The sequence below is a fragment of the Misgurnus anguillicaudatus genome, chromosome 3, assembly GCF_027580225.2.
Source record: "Misgurnus anguillicaudatus chromosome 3, ASM2758022v2, whole genome shotgun sequence".
Taxonomy (NCBI): Eukaryota; Metazoa; Chordata; class Actinopteri; order Cypriniformes; family Cobitidae; genus Misgurnus; species Misgurnus anguillicaudatus.
Window position 1 is genome coordinate 40,770,247 of NC_073339.2, and position 24,903 is coordinate 40,795,149.

The following is a 24,903-nucleotide window of genomic DNA, read 5'->3' on the forward strand; positions in this document are numbered from 1 at the left end:
TAACTTTCACTGTACTCCCGGGACACGTTATGCAAAAGTTTAATGTTATTATGATTACAGTATTACTATTAACATGTTAACTTTTGGGCTCCTCTTTTTGCAATCTGACAATCGTGCGATTTTTACTTGCAGTATAGAAACTGTGTGTGTGAAAGAGAGATATTACACACATATAATTACATTTCACATGCTCTCTTTCTTAAACTTAATGTTATCTATTGTAACTAATGTAAATGTAGTCTCGCTCTCTTGCTCTCTCGCTCTCTCGCTCTTTTTCTCTCTCTCTCTCTCTCTCTCTCTCTCTCTCGCCATCTCTCTCTTTCTGTCTTCTAAATGCATCGAGTTTGAATTGATCACACACTTTGAATGAAAGGTTTTCTTTTACTTGCTGTAGAGATACTTTTAGAGAAATTTGAGTATAACTCATACTTTTAAAGAAAAGTAGTTTATGTTCATACATTCAGCATTTTGTGTGTCTGAATATTTGTTTTATTTCCCCACCTATGCATGTGCACTTTTTATTGATTATTTTGTTATATTTAAATATAATTTACTTATATTTACATTATTACTTCATCAGTGCCCTTCCTGTTTATATTTCGTTCCTTCTAATGTGACTTTGATGTGATTTTGAAATACACGTGTGTGTGTGTTTGTGTGCGTTGTCGTGTTGTGTGCGTATGTGTGACAGATGTGCACAGTATCATCCATCAGTCCTCCCCAGCCTGACCCCTGAGGACGTACAGTGCATGTTTGAGGGGCGTTTTGTTCTCCACGTCCTCTAATAAAGGTGTGTGTGAAATGTCCCAAACCAGCCTGCATTAGAAGTGTTACTGCATTGCAGCATGGTGCAAACTGGAAGTGTGTGATGCATTACATTGTACTGTGCTTCTTTGTGTAAATGTTAAGTGAGCTTACATCAACTAAACACTGAAATGTGGGTGAAGCCCCCTCTATGGCTTGCGCTGTACTGCAGTAAGGGAAAACAGTGCCGTAGTAAGCACTTTTATCAATTGTTGTGAGCCAATACTAGCAAAAACACTAACATCCGAAAAATTGCTTCATTGCGTCAGTTAGAGGTAAATCTGTATGTGCATAATATATAAACATTTGGCAACCTTATGTAATTTGAGCACCTTCATTTTAAAGGCACAGGGTGTGATATACAGTATGTTGCCTTTATTTGAAGTCATGTTTGAATAAAGAGAAGTAAATTGATGGTTGCAGGGTGCCTCTGTGTTGTCTAGACGCATTATCACTAAGCTAAACAATAGATTAGCATTTCCTAAAGGAAACAGTGGTTGCAAAGGAGGAAATAAGAAAGAGCTTTATGAGCTTAAAGGGATACTTCAGCCAAATATCAAAATTACCCCATGATTTACTCACCCTTAAAGGAATAGTCTACTCATTTTCAATATTAAAATATGTTATTACCTTAACTAAGAATTGTTGATAAATCCCTCTATCATCTGTGTGCGTGCACGTAAGCGCTGGAGCGCGCTGCGACGCTTCGATAGCGTTTGGCTTAGCCCCATTCATTCAATGGTACCACTCAGAGATGAAGTTAGAAGTGACCAAACACATCAACATTTTTCCTATTTAAGACGAGTAGTTATACGAGCAAGTTTGGTGGTACAAAATAAAATGTAGCGCTTTTCTAAGCGGATTTAAAAGAGGAACTATATTTTATGGCGTAATAGCACTTTTGGAAGTACTTCGACTCGGCGCAGTAACACCCTCCCTCTCCCATTATGAGAGGGAGAAGGGGAGCGGACTTTTCAGGCGAGTCAAAGTACTTTTAAAAATAAAAGTAGAAAAAAATTCTTCAGATTATAAAAAATAAGAAATAAATGGACCTTTGACTGAAGGGTCATTTGAGAAACCAAGAATGTGGAACTAAAAATGGTTCTTCTATGGCATTGCTGTAAAGAATCTTTAAAGCATCGTTATTTTCAGGGACATGAACTTTTTTACAGACAATATGTGATATTTGTAGGTATAGCCAATACATTGTATAGGTCAAAATTATCACATTTTCTTTTGTGCCAAAAATCATTAGGACATTATGTGAAAATCATGTTCCATAAAGATATTTTTAATCTTCATGGAACATGATACTTTAAACTTGTACTTTAAATATATTAATTAAATATAATAATAACTTTTATGTTTTTTACAGTATTTAAATGATTTATAGGACTTTAATTGGACAGTTTAATTATCCAAAAATTTGTGATTTTCTCTTTTTTTTTTGCACCCTCAAAATCCAGATTTTCACATAGTTGTATCTCGGCCAAATATTGTCCAATCCTACATCAGTAGAAATGTATTCAAAATTCAGACAATAAATCTCCGTTTAAAAAGCTGACCCTTATGACTGATTTTTTTGGTCCAGGGGTCACATACCTGTATGCAGGCAGTCAATTCATCATAGGACACCAACTCCAAATGTTTTGCAATAATTCACAAACAACCCTTTTTTTCCCACTGTCTATAGCTGTAAGGCAATGGTAGGATGCTTTGGTGAAGACATTGCATGCAATTCAAGTTTCAAAGTAAAATAAAGACAGCAACTGCTCTTTTGATGCATATTGTTTTTATAGTTAATGTCTGTATACAACAAACATATTGCAAAAGGATTGCACATACTGTTCTTGATTTTTTCCTTTACAAAGAACTGTGAAAAGTATGGTTATTGCATTCAGCAATTGTCCAGATACTGTAAATCCTGCAGTGGATTGCAAAAAACTCCCAATAATGCATAACCAGGTAAAAAAAGCGTATGAACCAAGTTGTTTTAATTATTGAAGTCAAGTCATTAATCTTGTTTACTAGACAGAATTTCACTTGCGCTTTCATGTTGCTTTCGACAGGAGTACCGGTAGTTCAGGGGTCCACGTTGTTTTATCACAAAACATAAGCGTGTGTGAGTCCGCGTGCATGTCCTGAGGGAGTAAAACTGCTCTTTCCCACGAAGTTCCATTGGGATGTTTCCATGGTAACACAAGAATCGGAAGCTACCGTAATTGGTCTCTTTTTTCAGTTTCTGTTTTGTCTGGCTCTTGATCTGAGTCACTTTATCTGTCTTTTATACTCTCGCTGTCTCTTGTGTCCGTCCCCTGGACACAGTGGCTATCCACTGACCTTTATGCTTGCCTCCCTGCTAAACACCAGCTAGCCATATCATTATGCACACTTGACTCAAACACACTAAAAATATGTGTTTTGCTGATAGTAAGCTTACAGGGTAGCTGATCATTTCAATCTGTTTTGAGAGAGTTGCAATGAACGGAAACACTTTACTTGAAGGGGTGTATATAAGACTGACATGACACCATCATAATCATGACATGACACATGTCATGAACATGAAGGAGATTTTATGTGTCATTCCTTCAATAATGTAATTTTTAATGCAAAGATAACATAGTTTGAGATGTCTTTGCTATGACAACTTGACATTACCAAGACAACAAAAACACTTTTTATCAGTTATACAAATCGAATATGTCATTACAATGTCATTAAGTGATAATACTCTGTAATATAGTTTTATAACAGCACCATGAATATTCTTCAGTTCATAATGTTTTTTAAAGGTTCCTCCAGGTGTTTAAGAAATAAAATCAATCATCCAATAATAATAATAATAATAATAATTTAAATTAAGAAAATTATATTTTATTGCATTTGGAAACCCATTTACCTAAAATTAAATAAAAAAGTACAATAATGAGTTAAGCCATGCAGTGTTGGGTCCATATTACTGGAAAACAATTAAATGGTTTTGTTTTTTCTTCTATGACATAAAATTTCAGAACCCTCTGTGTGTATTGTGCCAACCCAGTATCACAAAATTATATCTATAGTCACGTAAATTTGTGATTCTTTTCCGTGACACTGTCACGTTTTTCCGCGTTTTTCCGCAACCATATCACGCATTTCTTTTTACATGTCAATGTCACGTATTGGTTACTTAACTGTTTGTCGTATTTTCTTACCATTGTCGCTTCGGTTTAGGGTTAGATTTACATAAAATGCCATCCTGACCCAAACCCAACTCTAACCCTAACGGCAGGCGACAATGGTTTATAAATCAGAAAATATAAAAAATAAATCAGAAAACAAAATAGTATAAATCAATATTTAAAGTGACATCCTAACGCAAACACCAAATCTAACCCTAAACCGAACCAACAATGGTTTGAAAATAGGACAAAACAGTAGAGTAACTAATATGTGACAATAACATGTAAACAGAAATGTGAAAAGTGTGACCGTGTCATGGAAAAGAATCAAAAATTTACATGACTAATTCAGGGTTTCCCGCAGAAAATGTGTTAAGGTGGTAGGGTTGGGTGGGTGTATAGTGCCGGGGGCATGGCAATCAAAGGGGCGGAGTGTATGCGTCATGATGAAAATTTTAATATTTTAATTTAAAACACTCAAATAAAACTTAATTTTGAAGAAACTATGACAGAAAATGAACACATACTAGATTATTAATAAATTAAATGTTTTTAAGAGATACCTCTAACGGGAATAGCTGCGTGATGAAGTGAAACTAAAGGGTTAATAAACACAAACTGAAGCAGATGTTGTAGAATGTCTGGTGAACGATGATAGATAGTGCGAAGAATGTATAAACCGATATTTCCCACTATTATTTATATTATCTTAATGTAACTACTGTAGCATGTAAATATAGCACATAAATAACGTGAGCAAGAGCACTCAACAATTATATGTAATCAACAGGCATGTGCAACCTAGCTAGCAGGTTGCTCAAACAACAAAATCACCATCTAACTTACTTTAAAACTAACTTACTTAAATAAACCCAAAATATAAGTCCACTTACAGTTCTCGTGGACACGCGTTTTATCAACTATATCCTCCAGACAGTGACGGACCATTTCAGCCGTTTGTTGCGTGTGCACGCTCAGATTCATAACACTGTGAAAAAAATGGTTACACTTTATTTTTATATATAAGTACTGAGCAATGATGAATAACAAATTGTAGTTACAATAGGGCTAAGGTTAGGATTAGGGTTAGTTATATGTACACATTAGGACCTTTAAAAGGGTATTTTGAGCATTTTTTTCAGACAGTGTGTTTGGTTAAAGCTCACATAACACACGCTGTTTCTGCATTTCTAATGTTAATCTGGAGTACCTATATAGTATATTACACCCTTTATATCTCCGAAGAATCTTAGGTTTAATCAGATTTATAAAAGAAAGATTAGCTTTACCAAATTTTTCTAATAACATAGGAATAAATGAAGAAGGAGGAGTTAATACTGCAGAAGGAGCGAGTATGAGTCATGCAACACTATACAACACAGTTTATCTTATGATTCACTACATGTTCGTGTCATTTATATAATATGCACGCGCATATTTCCAACATAAGACAGAAGTCTTACCGCATCCAACTCATGACCCGGTTGGGACTTTTCAATGAAATCCAGCGCATCAAACACACACGCAAAACTCCGCTGCTACCCCGGATAATAAACTATATCCATTGTTTCTAAAGGCTTTCTTCTCTTTACATCCAAAAACACACTTCTTCTTTCGTGCCATTGTTGAGTTTTGAAATGAATAAAGCTGTGTCGCGTGATGTGATGTTTGCACGTTCTAGCGTCTCCCGCTGCATGGGTGGGCGGGGTTGTCCATAAAGAGAAGTGATACGTATAGAAACCACTGAAACGTCAGCTGGACCCGTAATCGAAAAAAACTTTATGAAAGTTGTACGAACCCTGACGAATTGCATTCGGCACAGATATACTCTGTAACACACTCAACTGCTTTTTAGACACTTTGCCTACGTTTAGCATGAGGAAACAACTCATTAACTGTGTTAATAAGTCAGAATGCATGAAATACCATTGAACCACCCCTTTAAATATTTGATTTATACAGATAGACTGCACAATACTTTTCAAACTTATTATTTTAAATATTTGCTTATATTGAGTTGCTGTAACTTAAAAAAAGTTGAATGTGCTTAACTTATTTTATTGAGTTAATGTAAAAACATGTGAATTTATAAATATAAAATCTACATTTATCAACGTAACCCTATAAAATAAACATTTACATCCCAATACTATATAAATATAACTTTCTACATCGTAGGCTCTTATTTTTGGCTTCAATCTGAATTCCTGCTGCCCATGCACAAATTGACCTTTTAAATATGTTGACATGATGTGCGTGAAACCCACCAAGCTTTTGCTTTCTGTTGTTTTTTACACTTCACATCACAAGCCATCAATTTGTTACCAAGCAACCACAGAGAGAGTTGTTTACAGTATAATGGTTTGTTGGAGTAACCAGTATACAAGTTATAATAAGTGTACACGCTGTGTGTGTATACATGTGTATTTTGTTTATGTTTGGATTCAGGCACATCTAAAATGATAAAAAATAAGCATGTCACAACGCATGCGCCTGCGCAGATGCGCTTGACCAGCGTGTGGCGATTATACGGTGTACCGGTCATCAGATACGCAGATTTCTTGGAACTGAATTTAAGTATTTTTGAGTTCATGCTAAGATATCCTACTTCATGTATATCATGTGCATTTATGCATTTGCCAGAAGCTTTTATCCAAAGTGACATACGCTTTACATTTTAACTAGCACAATGCTCTACCAATTGTTGCTTTGAAGAAATTCCAGGCAACCTTGCTAGAAAATCAAGTTAGGGAAAACAAGCTGGTTTAACATGGTTTCTAGCTAGTTAAAGATGGTCTCTAGAGAGCCGAGCTGCCAGCTGACATGGGGCAGAGTTTAACTCGGTTAGCGGTGGTGGACTTGGGTCTCTGTGAGATTCATGGTGTATTCAGCTGCCAACTACAAATCAGCAGACGTAGCAAACCCGAGAAATCTAAAGCACTAAACATTGAGGGTAATTTTTGAAATTGCATGAAATCTGCTTGTGTTGTTAGTAAACACACAAACTGACACACTCTAAAAAAAATCCGTAAAAAAACGGACAATGTCCTGGCAGAAAATTACCGGTACCTATTCCGTTATGTTTACAGACATTTCCGTTTATTTAAAAACTGAACATTCTGTAGATTTATAGAACACTGTCCGTAGATTTACAGGACATTATCCGTAACCTTTAGGGACACTTCAATCTGCCTATGAAACGCAACAATGGTGACAATCAACAACAAAGCTTCATGCCGCAATGCATGTTGGGTACCAGGACAGAAAACTTTCTTAACATTTACTCTCACCATTGTTGAGATTTGTATCCAAAGTGTTGATGTCTCTGAAGCAAAAACCACAGCTGACAAATTTTCAGCCATCTTATTCAATACAGTGTGCTTTTAGATCAGCATAGAGTGTCACTCTTATACATTTCAGTTCTTTATTCTTATTTTATCATTTCATATTTAATTGTTAGGCAGCATAACACAAAAATAACTAAGCTTATATGACATCATAGACAATTCTCCTTCCTCAAGCAACAAACAAATTGTAATTGCTACAAGCAAAAACACTGTTGCAATGTTAATAGAGCAGAGTCAGTGCTGTGAGGGTCAAGGGACAAAAGCCTAACTAAAGGGAACACTAATCACCATAGTGGTGACTTCAAATGAATTTAAAACAAACACAAACTGGAGATTTAATGTGATAAATGTTGTGGTAAATATCCATTTGACTTACACGTCACGTCAGAAAGAAGATTTGTCTACTAAATCACTTGTGTCGATGCTGGAATAGTTGAACACTTGTATCTTGTTCTGACAGCATTTGTTTAGAAGTTAAACATCATCCATGTTAGAAAATAACTCTGCAAGCAAGTTGTAATTTTAGGTTTCAAACAGAGATGGTGATAGAGAGGCAAAAGTGAAAGGTTGCAGCAGGAGTTATTGCACCCATAATGCAACATGTTATAAAAAAAAACAGATAAATGCCTGTAAAACATAAATACGGAAAATTCCTTCATATTTACACAGTACTTTGTCCGTTTTTTTTAGGGATTTTTTTAGAGTGCACACAGATGACATCAAAGTACCGTGAGAGCATTTCCATCTCCTCTGTATGATTTCTAAAATCGTTCTTGCTGGATTTTGATGTCATCTGACTCTCGGTTCTTGTGGCGCCACATGAGGTCAAACAAGCCTGTTGCATCGGTCACTGGTTAGATCAGCGCAGTAATAAAAAAACGGACGCCGGAGGTCCTGTACGGAACAAACCAGTTAAGCCCAAAATACGGGATGTCCCGGCTAATACGGGATAGTTGGCAACCCTATGTATATGTAAGTGCTTTCTCTGATATTTCAGAACAATTGATGAAATAAGCTCGCACAACTTTGACACTCTTGCAAAGTGCAACAAAAATAAAAGCGGAAAGCAGGTGCATCTGTTTAATCAATGTTAGCATAAAGACCGCACTGTACATTGTGGGTTCCCGTTAGAAGTTAGATCCGATGAAAAAACATTGTGGTTGGTACATCACCAGCCCAGTCTCACAAAATTAAGTACCTATAGTCACGTAATTTTTTAATTCTTTTTCGCACTTTTTTTAATACAGAATTTTTTCGTGATCGTATCACAAATTTCTGTTTATGTGTCATTGTCATGTATTGGTTACTCAACTGTTTTGTCCTATTTTCTTACCATTGTCATCTTAGTGTAGGGTTAGATTTACATAAAATGACATTTACACAAAAGAAATTAAATCAAAACTTAAAGGGACATCCGAACGCAAACACCAAATCTAACCATAAACCGAAGCAAAAATGGTTTAAAAATAGGACAAAGCAGTTGAGTAACCAATAAGTGACAATAGCCTCTTTCACACAGTAATTCTGGTAAATTACCATGAATTTACCAGAATGAATTTACCAGTAAATACAAAAATGTGCTGTTCACACATGCAGTGACGTTCCGTCTTTTTACCAGTAAGACATCATTCACACATCAGTATCAAAATACCGGTAAACTCGGAGAGAAAGCGGAAGTTACCTGTGGCGCGCGGCCGGTGAGCTCCGTCCGTGTCGTATTTGTAAACGGCGGGTTATGACTTAATATCCACGGTCCGTATTTTGTTGTTTTCACATCTGTGGCAAACGGTCGGGAAGTTGCTCGTGACCAAACAACATTGCGTTAGGCGGCGTCAAACGGAACCTGCGCGTTTGCACATTAGGCTTCACAGATGGTGTTCTAAGGACGTCGGCAATTTGGCAATTAGATGGTAAGCTGTTTTAAACAACTTTGGTGAAGAAATGTGGATGTTAACTTCAGGTGTGCTCGACTTTTAAGCAACATGTGTGTGGAAACGTCCGTAAACAGTCTGGGGGAAACCGCGTCACCTGTATAAAAAACTTTCTGATTGGCCCGCCCGATCTGTCAGCGCGGTCTGACATCATCTAAATGCCGGTAATGCTATATTTTTCGTTCACACACAGCGCTTACTGGTAAATTACCGTTAATCTTACAACCTGTCTTACTGGTAAATTGGGAGCACTGATTTACCGGAAAGGTTCTGTTCACACATGACATGTTAACTGCAGTTTACCAGTAAATTACCAGCAAAGACTGTATGTGTGAAAGGGACTAATGACACATAAACAGAAATTCATGATACGATCACGAACAAATTCGTGGCAGTATCACAAAAAGAATCAAAAAATTACATGACTATGATACATCATTTTGTTAGACTGGGTAGAAATCACACATTACATCAGTAGATGAAGAGTAGGCGATCTTTTGTGGCTGTTCAAACACATTCGATCACATCCACATCACAAAAGCAAACCAATCAAATGCATTTTCGACTACCTCTGGATACTAGTTGTAAACCTTGAATACAGTTAAAGGGATAGTTCACTTTAAAATGAAAATTCTGTCATCATTTACTCATCCTCGTGTTGTTCTAAACCTGTATGAATTTCTTTTTTCTGATGAACATAAAAAATATATTTTGAGAAATGAAGGTAAACACACAGCAGTAAGTGACCATTGACTTCCATAGTAGGAAAAAAATATTTTGGAAGTATTGTGATAAATGACTAAGAACATATTTTGATAAATGTTGGTAAGCACATAGTTGACAGTACCCATTAAATTCGATCATATTTTTTATTCCTACTATGGAAGTCAATGGTCACTTACTGCTGTGTGTTTACCTCATCCTCATGTTGATCTAAACCTGTATGAATTTCTTTTTTCTGATGAACACAAAAAATATATTTTGGGAAATGATGGTAAACACACAGCAGTAAGTGACCATTGACTTCCATAGTAGGAAAACATATTTTGGAAGTATTGTGATAAATGACTAAGAACATATTTTGATAAATGATGGTAAGCACATGGTTGACAGTACCGATTAAATTCGATCATATTTTTTATTCCTACTATGGAAGTCAATGGTCACTTACTGCTGTGTGTTTACCATCATTTCTCAAAATATCTTCTTTTGTGTTCATCAGAAAAAAGAAATTCATACAGTTTAGAACAACATGAGGATGAGAAAATGATGACAGAATTTTCATTTTAAAGTGAACTATCCCTTTAATGAAACTTGTACAAAGCCTACAAAGTCTGAAACACATTGACGAACAGCAGCGTTTATAAAATTCACCACAAACAGAAGTCCTACAATCGCTCACTCATAGGGACCGAAATGAATCTGTGATGCGTTTTGAAGAATTTGCGTACATGAACGATTCAAACTAATTGATTAATTTAAATCATTCAGACTTCTCTTTTATTGTTAATCGTTGTATTATTTGCTCAGTTAGCATGACTGTAAAGATTTGTGACAGCAGCATGTTGCGACACTTCATCCCTACATGCTGGAAAAAATGTTATTGAAAAGCTACACTGTTTTAAAAGGCTAAACACTTGTTAAGTGATCTTGATACTTCTTGAAAACTGGCAGTACTTGTGACCAAACAGAGATTTTTAAAAAGATTTCCGATACCCCTTTCATCCAGATTCTGTCGCCCATCATCATTATTCTCAACAGAAGCAGCACGGATGTGACCGCGATGATCTCGAGGATGAGATACGAGAGCTTGAGTTGTCTGTGCGCATTAGTGTGGGCTCAGGGATCTGGATAAATGTTTGATGAGAGGAACATTGTCCCAGTTCCAGCCCAGACGAACGTCTGAAGGAATTCCTGATGGGTTTTTACTAATACAAAGACCTGAGGAAGCAGCATCGGTTAAACATTGCCGCGTGACACAGACGGAAACATCTTTGGGGTGTTTTGAAAGGCATTTTAAATTACGAGCAGTTCGTAGATGAGAGACGATGTATCCTAATGTAAATAATTATAACTGTAAAATGAACAGTTGTGATTAAGATGGTAAGAGCGGTATGTTGCTCTGACAGGTTTGTGATTAATGAGGAAAAATTGTGTGATGGCAGTGCCTGGAGAGAGTAGGCTGGTTTTAAGACTAGGCTACAGTACTGCCCTGTTTAATGTAATTACAGTTTTTAAAGGGATAGTTCAGCCAAAAATGAAAATGTGCTGTTTATTTTCTCACCCTTAGGCCTTTTGATATGTTGGTGAATCTTATTTCTTCAGTAGAACAATAAAGAAGATATTTTGCAGTGCTCTGTGATTCAGCCTATATAGTGCAAGTAAACACCACTTTGAGATACCAACACAAAATTAATCACCACGACTAGTGAGTAGGGGTGTGCAGCGGAGTCAGTATTTGTATCTGTAACAGTCTCAAAATTATTTGTATCTGTATTTGTATTCGGATGGAACCGGAAGTGGGTGGGTCTTAAACCGGAAGTTTGTCATATTACATTAAACTGGCATTTTAAATGCATTTTTGCTTTTTATTATAATTATAACTTAAATAACTGTAAATATTTATTAAAAATAATAATACAAAAAGACAAATAACTTGATTCTCGTTAGTAATACTCATGGAAAGCAAACAACTCATTTTTAAAGCCTCATACAGCTTGTGCTATGCATCATTGTATTGTAGCATTAAAATAACAAACTTGAAAGCACGTTGACAAAACTGTAGGCTACATCACCTTTAAACGTTTATTGTGCCTGTCAGCACAGTTACATGAGACCCATTCTTTCTAAATGAGTGTGATGTTTTCAGAAAAAAATAAGTAGCCTACATTAATCCCTCATCTAGCGATTCAAATATAGTAATTAAACATCCAAAATGATCGTTATTTGTAAGTTTTCTAAAAGAGTGAAATATAACCTAATACTACTCATATATCCATGTCTGACATGAGTGACATCTTGGTTTCGGTTTAAAAACATGCAGGAATTTGAAAATAAAATGCAGAACTTGCTTGATGTTTAAAGAGTTATTAAGGGAGATAAAGTTCGGGAACTGATTTATGTTAAAAAGTTATTGAGATCGACAAATTCGCGCTGACTGAAAGATCCGAAATGCAACGCAGAGACACGCAAGTGCACCGCACTATATACACAGAATAGTTGAAAAACATCTGTTTTGAAAAGAATTTACGAAAGCATAATAAGCATTACAACAAACTTGCTGAGCTCATTTTTATCTATGTCCATATAGCGTGCGTTTGCGCGAATATAACGAATTGTTAAAAAAAACCTCTCTTATTAATCTTCATCTAAATAAATAAATAATCAGATATTCGTTTAAATTTTCAAATAACAGTATGCTCTATTAAAAATCAGTTTTGACTTAGTTCAAAACCAGCAACATGATTTAAAACAATCATGTAATTAGAAAGATTTAATTCAAATGTTTCAGTTGTTATTTGCTTACTTTATTTTTATGTTAATTGCAATTCATGTCATAGTAATCTTCAGTTTAAATTTTGCTTTTAAAATGTTACATTTTCATATTTTTATCTATTTACTTATTTATTTTATATTCACCTAGATTGACAATAAAGCTTGCTTCGACTAGAAGTAATTAAAAGATCATCTACCGGAGTCACACAGAGATACGGAATTATTAACGAATATTTTATTATCAGAGTGCAGCATTTTATCAAGGTTTTCTGGTCTAATTAAATAAAACGAAAAAAAAAACTAAAAGGGTCATTTTTACAGTTGGGTTAAAAGAAGTTTGATATTAGCAGCGTTTTTAAGATTTTAAACTAATTCCAAAACAGCTCGCGTTTCTAAATAAGGGTTGTGCCGAAAATGTCATTTCATAGATTGCACTCATTCACTTCACACACATATTATTCGTGCTTTAAGGGGTTTCTAATTTAGAGCTGTTCCAGTAAACACATGATTATGTCTGGCCGAATATTTTCTCTGTGATTCGGATGAATTCGTTATTCGTTTTGAAGCTATTATCCGTGCCCTTCCGAATAGCTTATTCGGCTTCGGGCACATCCCTACTAATGAGTGACATATTTATGTCTATATCGATCATATTGAAGCCAATCAGTAATTGTTTTACAAGAAATTGAACGTTATCTACAACATTTTAGCGTTATTGCAGAGCTTCAGCTAAATATGAGCATGATCCTCTTATGGCGTTTTGTGCCAGTTGGCAAACCAGCCTGGTAGCACCAACTATAGACGGTTTCATGGGACGCACGTGCGGTGACGCGATTACACATCTGAGCAAAGCTTAACTTCCGGTCTCTGTTTGTTTAATGGTCTGACTAGTTGCTTAACTGAACTCTTGAACAAATACCTTGTCGAAAATAAGAAATGTATTGGTTTCATAAAGACAAGAGAAGACGGCGAAAATAGATATTTGATTGAGGTTTGGCAGTCGATCTGTAGTTAAGATTGCATACATTATATAGTACACATTTTACACAGTAACGTTAACTCCGTGTAGTTTTTGATACGCTTTAGCTATGATTTGAACTAATGTAATTTCTGTGTTGTTTATTTAGCTTGTTATCAGAAATAAACTACTCTAAAAGGACTTTGTTGTTATTGATTCTTTGCAGAGTTTACCGGAAGTTAAGTTTGTTCCACAAAAGCCGTTTGTTTATGTTGTTACTGCTGAAACTGTCTATAGACGGTTTCAGCAGTAACAACATAAACAAGCGGCTTTCGTGGTCATCACGTAACTTCCGGTAAACTCTGCAAAGAATATATAACAACAAAGTCCTTTTAAAGTAGTTTATTTATATAACAAGCAAAATAAACAACACGTAGATTAGATAGGAACGCAAAACATTTGTTATTCTCGACGAGGTATTTGTTTAAGAGTTCAGTTTCCATTAAACAAACAGAAACCGGAAGTAAAGTTTGGACGAGACGCTTATCGCGTCACCGCACGTGCGCCCGATGAAACGGTCTATAGAGCCGGAGGGTAAAGCGCACTTCTTATGCTACATACACACCAAACGCGGGACATTGCGTTACTCGCTCTAGATTACTCGAGGGATTTAATTTTGTGTCCTGCAAATTTTTCGCTCGAGTTGAATATTTTTGAGCGAAGATGCATTTGAGGCGAATAGCACGTGGTTTTGCGGCAAACGTGCCGACAATATCATGTCATTCGCATCAGGTTGCATATGCAGGCTGCATACAACATCAAGCCTGGTTTAAGTCAACTGAGCATTACATTCGCAAGTCATAAGCGTATTACAACAATTAACAATTAACTAAGAATAATAAAATTGTCAACTTGATAATTGTTAATATTCTGAAATAAGACCGTCTTGATGATGTATGCAGCTTACAAATTCGATGCTGTAGCCTTCAGATTGGGAAACGGTCGTACATACACAGGAAGGATTATAGGAAGTGCACTTTCCCTCAGCTGTACTCTACTTATCTCTAGTGTACTCTACTGTACTTTAGTGTTTCCCAATCCTGGTCCTCGAGGACCCCTCCCAGAATGTTTTAGATGTCTCCTTATTTAACACACCTGATTTAATTCATCAGCTTGTTAGGGAGACGTGTTTACCATTTTGGAAGGAGGCTGATTAGTTGAATCAGGTGTTTAAAATAAGGAGACATCTAAGACTTTCTGGGAGGGGGTCCTCGAGGACCAGGATTGGGAAGCACTGCTTTAAACTACTAATTGCTACTGTACTCTGCCCTGCTGTATATTACTTTGCTGTACTATTTGTTTTGCTCTGAAAGTCAAGGTAAAGTCATTCTTGAAAATAGTTTCTAAACGCATTATAAATGTTAGAAACGTATTGCTGAAACATGCCACCCTGCTGAGAAAAACAATGGAACCATTACAGAAAATTCTAATGGTTTTATTGGTTTTATTGGGAATTTTATTGTTTCTAATGAATATGACCCAAAATACACTACAGTGTAGTGGTTTTAATGGTAAAAGCTAATGGTTCCTATTGGTATTTTAATGGAAACGATTAGAATTTTCTGTAATGGTTTTATTGTTTTTTTTCAGCAGGGCACAAAGACTGCAAACTATGTAGTACTGAATTGTTAGATCGTTAAACAGTTTTTAACCATTTCTGAGTTCAGGATTTTCAAACAGTATCTCGTTTACGCACTTGAGTCACCGCACGTGGCCCCGCCCCTAAAACAATCGTGAGCATCCAGTCAAGTTGTAGGCCTACTGGTAGAGAATGCTGCCTATTTTAATATTAAGATTTTGATAACTTTGCTTTACTTGCCTATTTTCCATCATATACATTTGGTTGAGTGGTTTATAAAACATTTTTCTGTGGTGTGACAAACTCAGAACAAATTGAATATCTGACTTTACAAGGACTTATATAAAAGTGTTGGCTCGCTATAAACAGAATCCAAAATGAGAGTCAATAGTAAATCACAGTGTGACATTTACGAGATAAAATGTTTTGTCAAGACATTTCATTTTTTATAGTTTGCAACATTCATAGAATTTTTAATCATATGATAATGTAAAAACTGTAGTATTTCCTCTGCTAATTTATGATGACTTCACTGAGTACGTTTACAGAGTGTCCTTGATTGCAATATTGTAAATGTGACATCTAACTATAAAAGATTTTTTGTAATGTGTGAGTTGTATTCACCTTAACTGAATCTGCACATGGTTTGAGCGCATCAGCATGCTGGTGATCCTGCTCAACTGCGTCACGCTCGGCATGTTTCAGCCCTGCCAGGATCTGGAGTGCAATTCGGACAGGTGCAGCATCCTGCAGGTAACACACACTTACATGACACACAAACACAACACATGCACTTTATTCTCTGTCATTTTTTGGTTTAACTATTGTATTTTAGTTTGCATAATGCTATAAAGAACATTTTTAATTTTTAAAGGGGTCATATGATGCGATTTCATGTTTTCCTTTCACTTTGAAGTGTTAAAAGCTGTTTGTGCATATAGAAAATTCCGTAAAGTCTCAAAAGCATATTCTTGCTATAAGTGAAGACACACCTTCCTAAAACGCCTTATTTAAACACACCCCCACATATCAACATCACAATGTGGGATGATTTGGAGAACACTGCCCAAATGTATACGCAAATCACAATACACTGGATAGGTGGCCAATCAGAGTGCACTGTGCCTTTCAGTAGGGATGTGCATCGATGCATCGCGTTCCCATTAAAAAAACCTGTATAAAATCGATTCTGAATCGTAAGGCTCCGATTCAGTGTTTCATGCACAGCTTGTGCATGTACTACGGCTCCGTGATCAATAGGAAGTCCTTATCACTACGAGTTTGACTCGTTTATAATGTGCATTTAAAAAAGCAACAATCGTCAAACACAATCATTTAAAATATTCTCTATTATCGTGAAAATACCTGAAACAATCTGAAGAACAGCGATATAAATATGCCTCTAGATATTTCCTGGAATAGTGTTTGTAATGATACTTCTTCTGTTGCACAAATGGAGTTTCTGCACGAAAGCGCCCTCTGGCTTTTGAATGTGGCGGCATTTCAACGTAATTCATTCATTGAGAAAACGCGCATTTGCCCGATTAATTGTCACAACCCTACCTTTTAGAACGATGAGCTTTGTAAAACATCGACGTGTTTCAGAAAGGCGGGGCATAGAGGAGCAATAATAATTAAAAACATAAAAATTTATGATTTTAACCCATTGCATTAAACCAAATACACAAACGTCATATGACCCCTTTAAGGGGGCGTGCACACCAAAGGTTTTTCACCGGCGGCCGGCATATGTTTTCAATTGTTTCCAATAGAAGCGCATCTGGTGTTTTTTTCTGCACTGAAACTTTGGGGGAAACGCTCAGCTCGTCAATGTCAGTTCTCACACGGCCGTCCAATCACAGTGGAGGAGTGGCGGGATAAACATCACAACAACCAACTGGCCCATCGTTCAAACAACATGATCTCACAAAGTTCTGTGGTGTAGTCACAAAATATTTTTACGTGTCATTGTCACAGATCTACGCATTTTTCTGTGTTCGTACCACGGATTTCCGTTTCTGTGTCAGTTTCACGTATTGGTTACTCAATGTTTTTCATATTTTAAACCATTTTCGCGTGGGTTTGGGGTTAGATTTGGGGTTTGGGTTAGGATGTCACTTTAACTATTGGTTTATACTATTTTTGTCCGGATTTTAAAACAATTGTAGCCTGACGCTAAGGTTAGAGTTCACTCTAAAAAAAATCCGTAAAAAAACGGACAAAGTACTGTGTAAATATGAAGGAATTTTCCGTATTTATGTTTTACAGGCATTTATCCGTTTTTTTTTTAATAACATGTTGCATTATGGGTACAATAACTCCTGCTGCAATCTCACTTTTGCCTCTCTATCACCATCTCTGTTTGAAACCTAAAATTACAACTTGCTTGCTGAGTTATTTCTAACATGGATGATGTTTAACTTCTAAACAAATGCTGTCAGAACAAGATACAAGTGTTAAGCTATTCCAGCATCGACACATGTGATTTAGTAGACAAATCTTCTTTCTGACGTGACGTGTAAGTCAAATGGATATTTACCACAACATTTATCACATTAAATCTACAGTTTGTGTTTCTTTTAGATTCATTTGAAGTCACCACTATTGAGATTAGTGTTCCCTTTAGTTAGGCTTTTGTCCCTTGACCTTCCAGAACTGACTCTGCTCTTTTAGCATTGCAACTGTGTTTTTGCTTGTAGCAATTACAACTTGTTTGTTGCTTAAGAAAGGAGAATTTTCTATGATGTCATATAAGCTTAGTTGTTTTTATGTTTTACTGCCTAACATTTTAATATGAAATAATAAAATAAGAATAAAGAACTAAAATCTGTAAGAGTAACACTCTATGCTGATCTAAAACACACTGTATTGAATAAGATGGCTGAAAATTTGTCAGCTGTGATTTTTGCTTCAGAGACATCATCACTTTGGATACAAATCTCAACAATGGTAAGAGTAAACGTTAAGAGTTTTCTACAATCCTGTTACCCAGCATGCATTGCGGCATGAAGCTTTGTTGTTGATTGTCACCATTGTTGCCTTTCATAGGCAGATTGAAGTGTCCCTAAAGGTTACGGAAAATGTTCTGTAAATCTACGGACAGTGTTCTATAAATCTACAGAATGTTCAGTTTTTGAAGAAACGGAAATGTCTGTAAACATAACGGAAAAGGTACCGGTAATTTTCTGCCAGGACATTATCCGTTTTTTTACGGATTATTTTTTTAGAGTGTTGGGTTTGGGTAAGGATGTGGTTTTATGTTACAGAAAGCCGTTCCAACCCCAAACGAAGTGAAAATGGTTTAAAAATAGGATAAACAATTGAGTAACCAATACGTGAAACCGACACAGAAAAGAAAGTCTGTGGTACTGACATGGAAAAATGCGGAGATCTGTGATAATGACACGGATAAATGAGCAAAATATTCCGTGACTATAACACGGAAATTTGTGAGATCAGGTTGGTTCAACGACTGATAAACAAAGCAGAAATATTATAGCAACCAAAGCGCTCTACTGAAAAAAGCTGGCAGTCGGCTGAAACAAAGCTGGCAGTCGGCTGAAATAAATGTAGGTTTTAGCGGTATTTAAAAGTTGACATGTGTTATACGGTGTTATGACAATAACAACTTTCCCACGAGTGGCCGTAGTTTTAGCACCCACAGGGGACACGGCTCCAGCGTTTGAAAGCATTATTTTTCTGTTTTCTGTACAAAATAACTAAATGCTTCAATGTGAATGTAAGTACTTTGGAAGTCTTTCCTAAATGCATATATTTTTCAAAAATCTAGTCATATTTGGAAATAGTGAAGCGAAACATATTCACAGGCCTTGTGATGACATCTTTACACATATGGTTGCCCACCCATATAGTTTAGTCCATGGCCCCTTGAATTTCAATGGCAGCCCGCATTGTGATAGATTACATAGAGTTAGACGGGATGAGGCGGTGCATCATTTAATTTAATTATTATAATTTATTTTTTAGCATATGCAAATTACTGAGTTGAAGTGAGATTTAGCTGAATATTTAACACCCATTTCTCCTCTCAGGCATTTGATGACTTCATTTTTGCGTTCTTTGCTGTGGAGATGGTGATTAAAATGGTGGCCCTGGGGGTGTTCGGTCCGAAATGTTACCTTGGTGATACCTGGAACCGCCTTGACCTCTTCATCGTCATGGCTGGGTGAGTAACCAATCACAAAGCAGAGAGCGCCACACTCAACGGGTCAAGAAAAAGTCAACCATTACCGGCACCTAGCATGTGGATTCCTAGAATCTGATTAGTCATTAAATCTTAAGTGTTACAAGGTCTTGCTTGGCGTGTGTGTGTGTGTGTGTGTGCGTGCGTGTGTGTTTAATGTCAGATTCAGTTTTAATGTCAGGACTAGTTCTAATGTCAAGTCGATGTGTCACAGTTAAGCTCGTGAATGACAATTACCAGGCAATGATCTCTGTCTTCTCGTGAGTGCATTTACCTCATCTCTTTTCATTGGCTCTCATTTCGCTGACACAGGGATTTTTGCTGCTCTTCCTGTGTTTAATGTCGCAACTTGAGCTAACGCATGGCCTGATCACTCATTAAACCTCATTATAATATTAATGTTTTGTGGTGTGCGGAAAATACAAGTTGGGTATTAATTCACATCTAACTGTTTTGCAGTAGGCTATACTTTACATTGTGTTTTATATGCTGGTAGCTAATAATATATCGGTAAAACAATTAAGACTAGCCCCTTAATTTGTTAAAACATTTACAAAGATACATTTACAATAGACATCTATGATTTAGGCTGGGCAATCTTTTAAATACTATAGTCTTTTAAAACAGGGACTACTTTTCTACGCGGATGAACGTTTCAAACATTTACTGATGTACATTTACGTATGTGGATTTTACTCTGTGTAAAAAGCCCTTTTTTTGTATCCCAGCACTTTTCGTATTGAAGTTACTTTATTTGAAATGTTCACAAGACGATAGAAGACATTTTATTATGCGGTTTGTCAAGCCTGTTTTGCGGTTGTGGTCACCCAGCAAGCTATAGCCATCATTTCACCGCCTAGGTTAACGATAGCCAAAATAAACTTGAATATGTTTACATGTCGTTTTTTGACAAGATAACTTATGAGATGTTTGATATTACATCGTGTTAGCAGGGATTACAAGGTGTTTGGGTTCATTTATTTATTTAATTTATTTTTGGGCTATGGTGGACGTCTATTAAATTTTTACTGAGAGCCCAACTTTTGCCTTGCTTTAGATATCTAAGCAGTGTTTTGATGGTTATTAGATGTCTTTTAAACGCAAAAATGCTGGGCAACTGGTCAGGATGTTAAAACAAACTGGTCTGGACAGCCTCTTGGCTAGCATCTAGCCGGCTAGCATCTCTAGCAAGCGTTACTAATTACTACCAGCTAGTTTTGCTTGTGAACTCCATGGCTCTACAAACCAGCACGAACCAGAAATGTATGCTATTTTTTTAGCATATTGACACAAAATCTTTAGCCTAATAAAGTGTTTTTATGAAATGTGTTTCTGGATAGGATGTTGGAGTATTCTTTAGACGGACACAACGTCAGTTTCTCCGCCATCAGAACCGTGCGGGTTCTCAGACCGTTAAGAGCCATCAACAGAGTTCCCAGTAAGTACTGCTTACTCTCACTTTTGTTTATCTTTGCATTTCATCTTTCACCTTACCAGCGTCGCCGGCACACATCCCAGCTATTGATTTAAAGCAAATAATTTGGGTTAGGCCTGAAAAACACACATCTGTTGTATTTATAGATTCACACACATCACAATGATGCATTAACACGACCTCTGACACAGCATTTGTCGGCAGGAAGGTGCTGGCGTATGTTAAAGTCGTGAATTGGTTCCAACGGCAAAAGTGAGGGTCTGTTTTGTTTAATGCGGGGCAAGATTGTAAGCTCTTGACATGCACGGATACGCTCACCATTTATAGCGCACTCCATTGTCAACACATTCCAAATGAGTTTTTGTGTGTGCGTGCCGGACTCGGTGTAGATTGAGAGCCTGTGGCCGTAAAGTTTCCAATTCGATTATTATCAAGATGAAGGGCGACAAATATGTTTGTGCGTGTGTGTGCGTGTGTTTCGAATTGCTTCTTGGTGCAGTTACATAATGCACATCTGGATGTGCTCAAAAGTGGATGAGCTCGAAACATTTTACACCTGTTTAGCGTTGTCCACTTGTGATTTGATCGACCAAAAAATGCGTCTTAAAACCTGTATAGTTATTATCATTATTATCAACAAAAGTTTGTTGAAAAGCCTATGAATGTCAAACTAAAATAGTTTTTTTTATTGTACTTTGATGGCTTTGATCCTTCATTGAGCATACAGTATGAAAGTGTGTGACATCATCATATATCTGTGTGTTGTAGGTATGCGTATTCTGGTGACCCTGTTGTTGGATACTCTGCCCATGCTAGGAAACGTCTTGCTGCTTTGTTTCTTTGTTTTCTTTATATTCGGGATTGTCGGCGTGCAGTTGTGGGCGGGGCTTCTTCGTAACCGCTGCTTCCTCGACAGCAACATCAGAACGTAAGTGCTTTATTAATGCAAGCTGCTTAATTATTATTATTTATTTAATAAAAAACAATTATTTCACTTTATTATTATTATTATTATTATAATCATTATTATTATTATTACAATTAATTTGCTAATTGCTCCGTGTTGCAACATTTCCCCTACTGGGATGCCAATAATGATGTCGCATCAATAAATACTGTGTACCGCTGTGTTTGGAAGTACTGTAGGATGCCTCATTATGCTGGATCATTCTTTAGCAGCATGATAATAATAAAAAAAACTAAACAAGAATGTCAAATACAGATTTTAAAAACAACAAAAAAAACAAAGTAACAAGTGCATGCTAAAATGTAATATTTCCAGAAAAGAGTGGCTTTGTTTATTTAGAAGCAATGTTTGGAGGATTTAAAGGCCATTATCTAGATTTTAAAGTGATATGCTGGGTTAAATATTAATTTAAGAACATAATTTTTGACATCCTCAATTTGTAAAATGGTAAGAAATGTGTATACATTGTGTACAATGGAAACGGTACTATCAATACGCCTTATTCAGCATGCCGCCATGTTGATTCCAAAGTAAGGCTGTGAGGGATTAGTGTGCGCTTTAAACCTGTTTTATACCGGGATGCTAGTCATTCAGCCATCAAAACACAGAAAATACATTGTTTTACAAATTTCCACAGGACAAAGAACCTCAGAAATCATATATTGTTAAAATGAGAAAAGAGCAGCGCAATGCTTACATAAAATCTGTTTTGTTATTATCCTGCTGGCTAATCACTTACTTGTAATGTGTTGTAAGCATGCTGACTTTTCTTTAAAACACTAATATAGTCCTATAACTAATATAGGGAAGAACCGGGGCAAAAATAACATGGGACGAAAATAACAAAGCGATTTTCTCCGAGCCCTGATAACATTTACGTCCCAGACTATAGTCCCTTTCACACATACAGTCTTTACTGGTACTTTACTGGTAAATTGCAGTTAACAGATCATGTGTGAACAGAACCTTTCCGGTAAATCAGTGCTCCCAATTTACCAGTAAGACAGGTTGTAAGATTACCAGTAATTTACCGGTAAGCGCTATGTGTGAACGAAAATTATAGGATTACCGGCATTTAGAACAGACGACGTCAGACCGCGCTGACAGCTTCGGGCCAATCATAGCGCTTTAATACAGATGACGCGTTTACCCCCACACTGTTTACGGACGTTTTCCACACACATGCCGCTTGAAAGTTGAGCACACCTGAAGTTTACGTCCACATTTCTTCACAAAAGTTGTTTAAAACAGCTTACCGCCGAATTGCCGACGTCCTTAGCACGCCCTCTGTGAAGCCTAACGTGCAAACAGTAGTGTTGTTAAAAACGCATTTTCGGTTTGACGTCGTCTCATTCAATGTTGTTTGGTCATGAGCAACTTCGCGACTGTTTACCACAGACGTGAAAACAGCAAAATACGGACCGTGGATATGAACGACGTGGATTGTTTACAAATACAACACTGAGCCCGCCGCCTGCTACAGGTACTTCCGCTTTCTCAACGAATTTACTGGTATTTTGATACTGATGTGTGAATGATGTCTTACTGGTAAAATAACGGAACGCCACTGCGTGTGTGAACAGCACATTTTTGTATTTACTGGTAAATTCATTCTGGTAAATTCATGGTAATTTACCAGAATTACTGTGTGAAAGAGGCTTAAGACAGCATCCTTAGCACACAAACCCTTGACAGACCTGACAAAAAAACGCAAGGAATTAATACGTTAAAAACTTTTTTCCAGTAAGTTTTTTAAGCACATATTTTATTGTTGCACTATATTGGTGTTTTAAAGAAAAGTAAACATGCTTGCAACATGAAAAATTTGCGATTATCCAATAGACTAATGTCCAAAACAGATATTATGTACACAATGCGCTATTCTTATCTCAAATTAGATCATACAGCCATTCCAATTTTAACAATCCACATTTTCTAAAGGTTTTATCCTGTGAAAATTTGTAAACATTTGTAATCAACATGGCGGTGGACTGAATAAGGCGCATGGACTTCAGTGTGACACACTTTAAAAAAAGGAAATAAAACTTTTTAAAAATACTTAAATTGGTAACACCTAAAAATGTGAGCTTATTCAAATTAATTTAAGTTGAAAAATGTCTTTTTTTTTAAGTCATTTTTTAAAGTTAATCCAACTTTCACTCTTTACAGTGCAGTGTAAAAAAAATATTTGCTGCCTTAAAAAATTTTGCTGAATCAACTCAGATTTACAAGTCATTTAAACTTACTATTATCTTGACTAGAGATGATAAAAAATCATTAAGCTAAAAACATCAAGCTATGAATTAATTTAACTCAAACTTATTCGATTTTTTTTCTCTAATCCAGCCTAAAGGAAATATTCTCACCTTTATTTCATTTCATACCCCTTATTTCTTCAAATAATGGCAAAAATGTATTTTTAGGTAACCGAGCATGTGTGCTGTCACAAGATATACATTTTTAAATTTCTGTACACATTTTCAAATCAGCCTCATTGATCATAGACGCTGTACACAGTAAAGAGTTGACTAATCCGTACAAACGGTCTGCTCCAGTGATTCATCTTGACAACTGTCCACCCTGATGCACTGCATTTCAGAAAGCCAGTCTGCTGAAAGAAGCCCTGACCCTTTCGCTTCACTCCAAATCCCTCCCCAAAGCCCAGTACTATCTAAACCACCTTCTTTCTTTCAAATTATGCTGTTATTTAAACATCCAGGTCTCTTGTGCATACTGTACTGTACATGAATTCATGTCCGTCAAAAAAAAATTCACTTCACTTGCACTCCAAATATTTTCTGATATAGATAAAATTATATTATATTTATTCAATACAGCGCACAGTGCCGCACACACAGAACTATCCTTGTCATACTGCACCTGCCTCAGGTGTGAAAATGGCTTTTTGCCATTAGTAAGGAAGTCCTACGGGATGTGCAAATTTGTCTCATTATTTTAG

The 24,903-nt window shown here is 36.3% G+C and overlaps 1 protein-coding gene across 2 annotated transcripts in view; it reads left to right on the top strand.

The window, feature by feature from the left end:
- cacna1hb (calcium channel, voltage-dependent, T type, alpha 1H subunit b) overlaps nucleotides 1-24,903 on the top strand; it is a 138,339-nt gene that overhangs the window by 40,584 nt on the left and 72,852 nt on the right. For both annotated transcript variants that reach the window (XM_055205977.2, XM_055205976.2), the window contains exons 3-6: nucleotides 15,979-16,091; nucleotides 19,391-19,524; nucleotides 20,883-20,980; nucleotides 21,746-21,905. In XM_055205977.2, coding sequence (XP_055061952.2) covers nucleotides 15,979-16,091; nucleotides 19,391-19,524; nucleotides 20,883-20,980; nucleotides 21,746-21,905 — 505 coding nt within the window. The remainder of the gene's footprint in view (nucleotides 1-15,978; nucleotides 16,092-19,390; nucleotides 19,525-20,882; nucleotides 20,981-21,745; nucleotides 21,906-24,903) is intronic.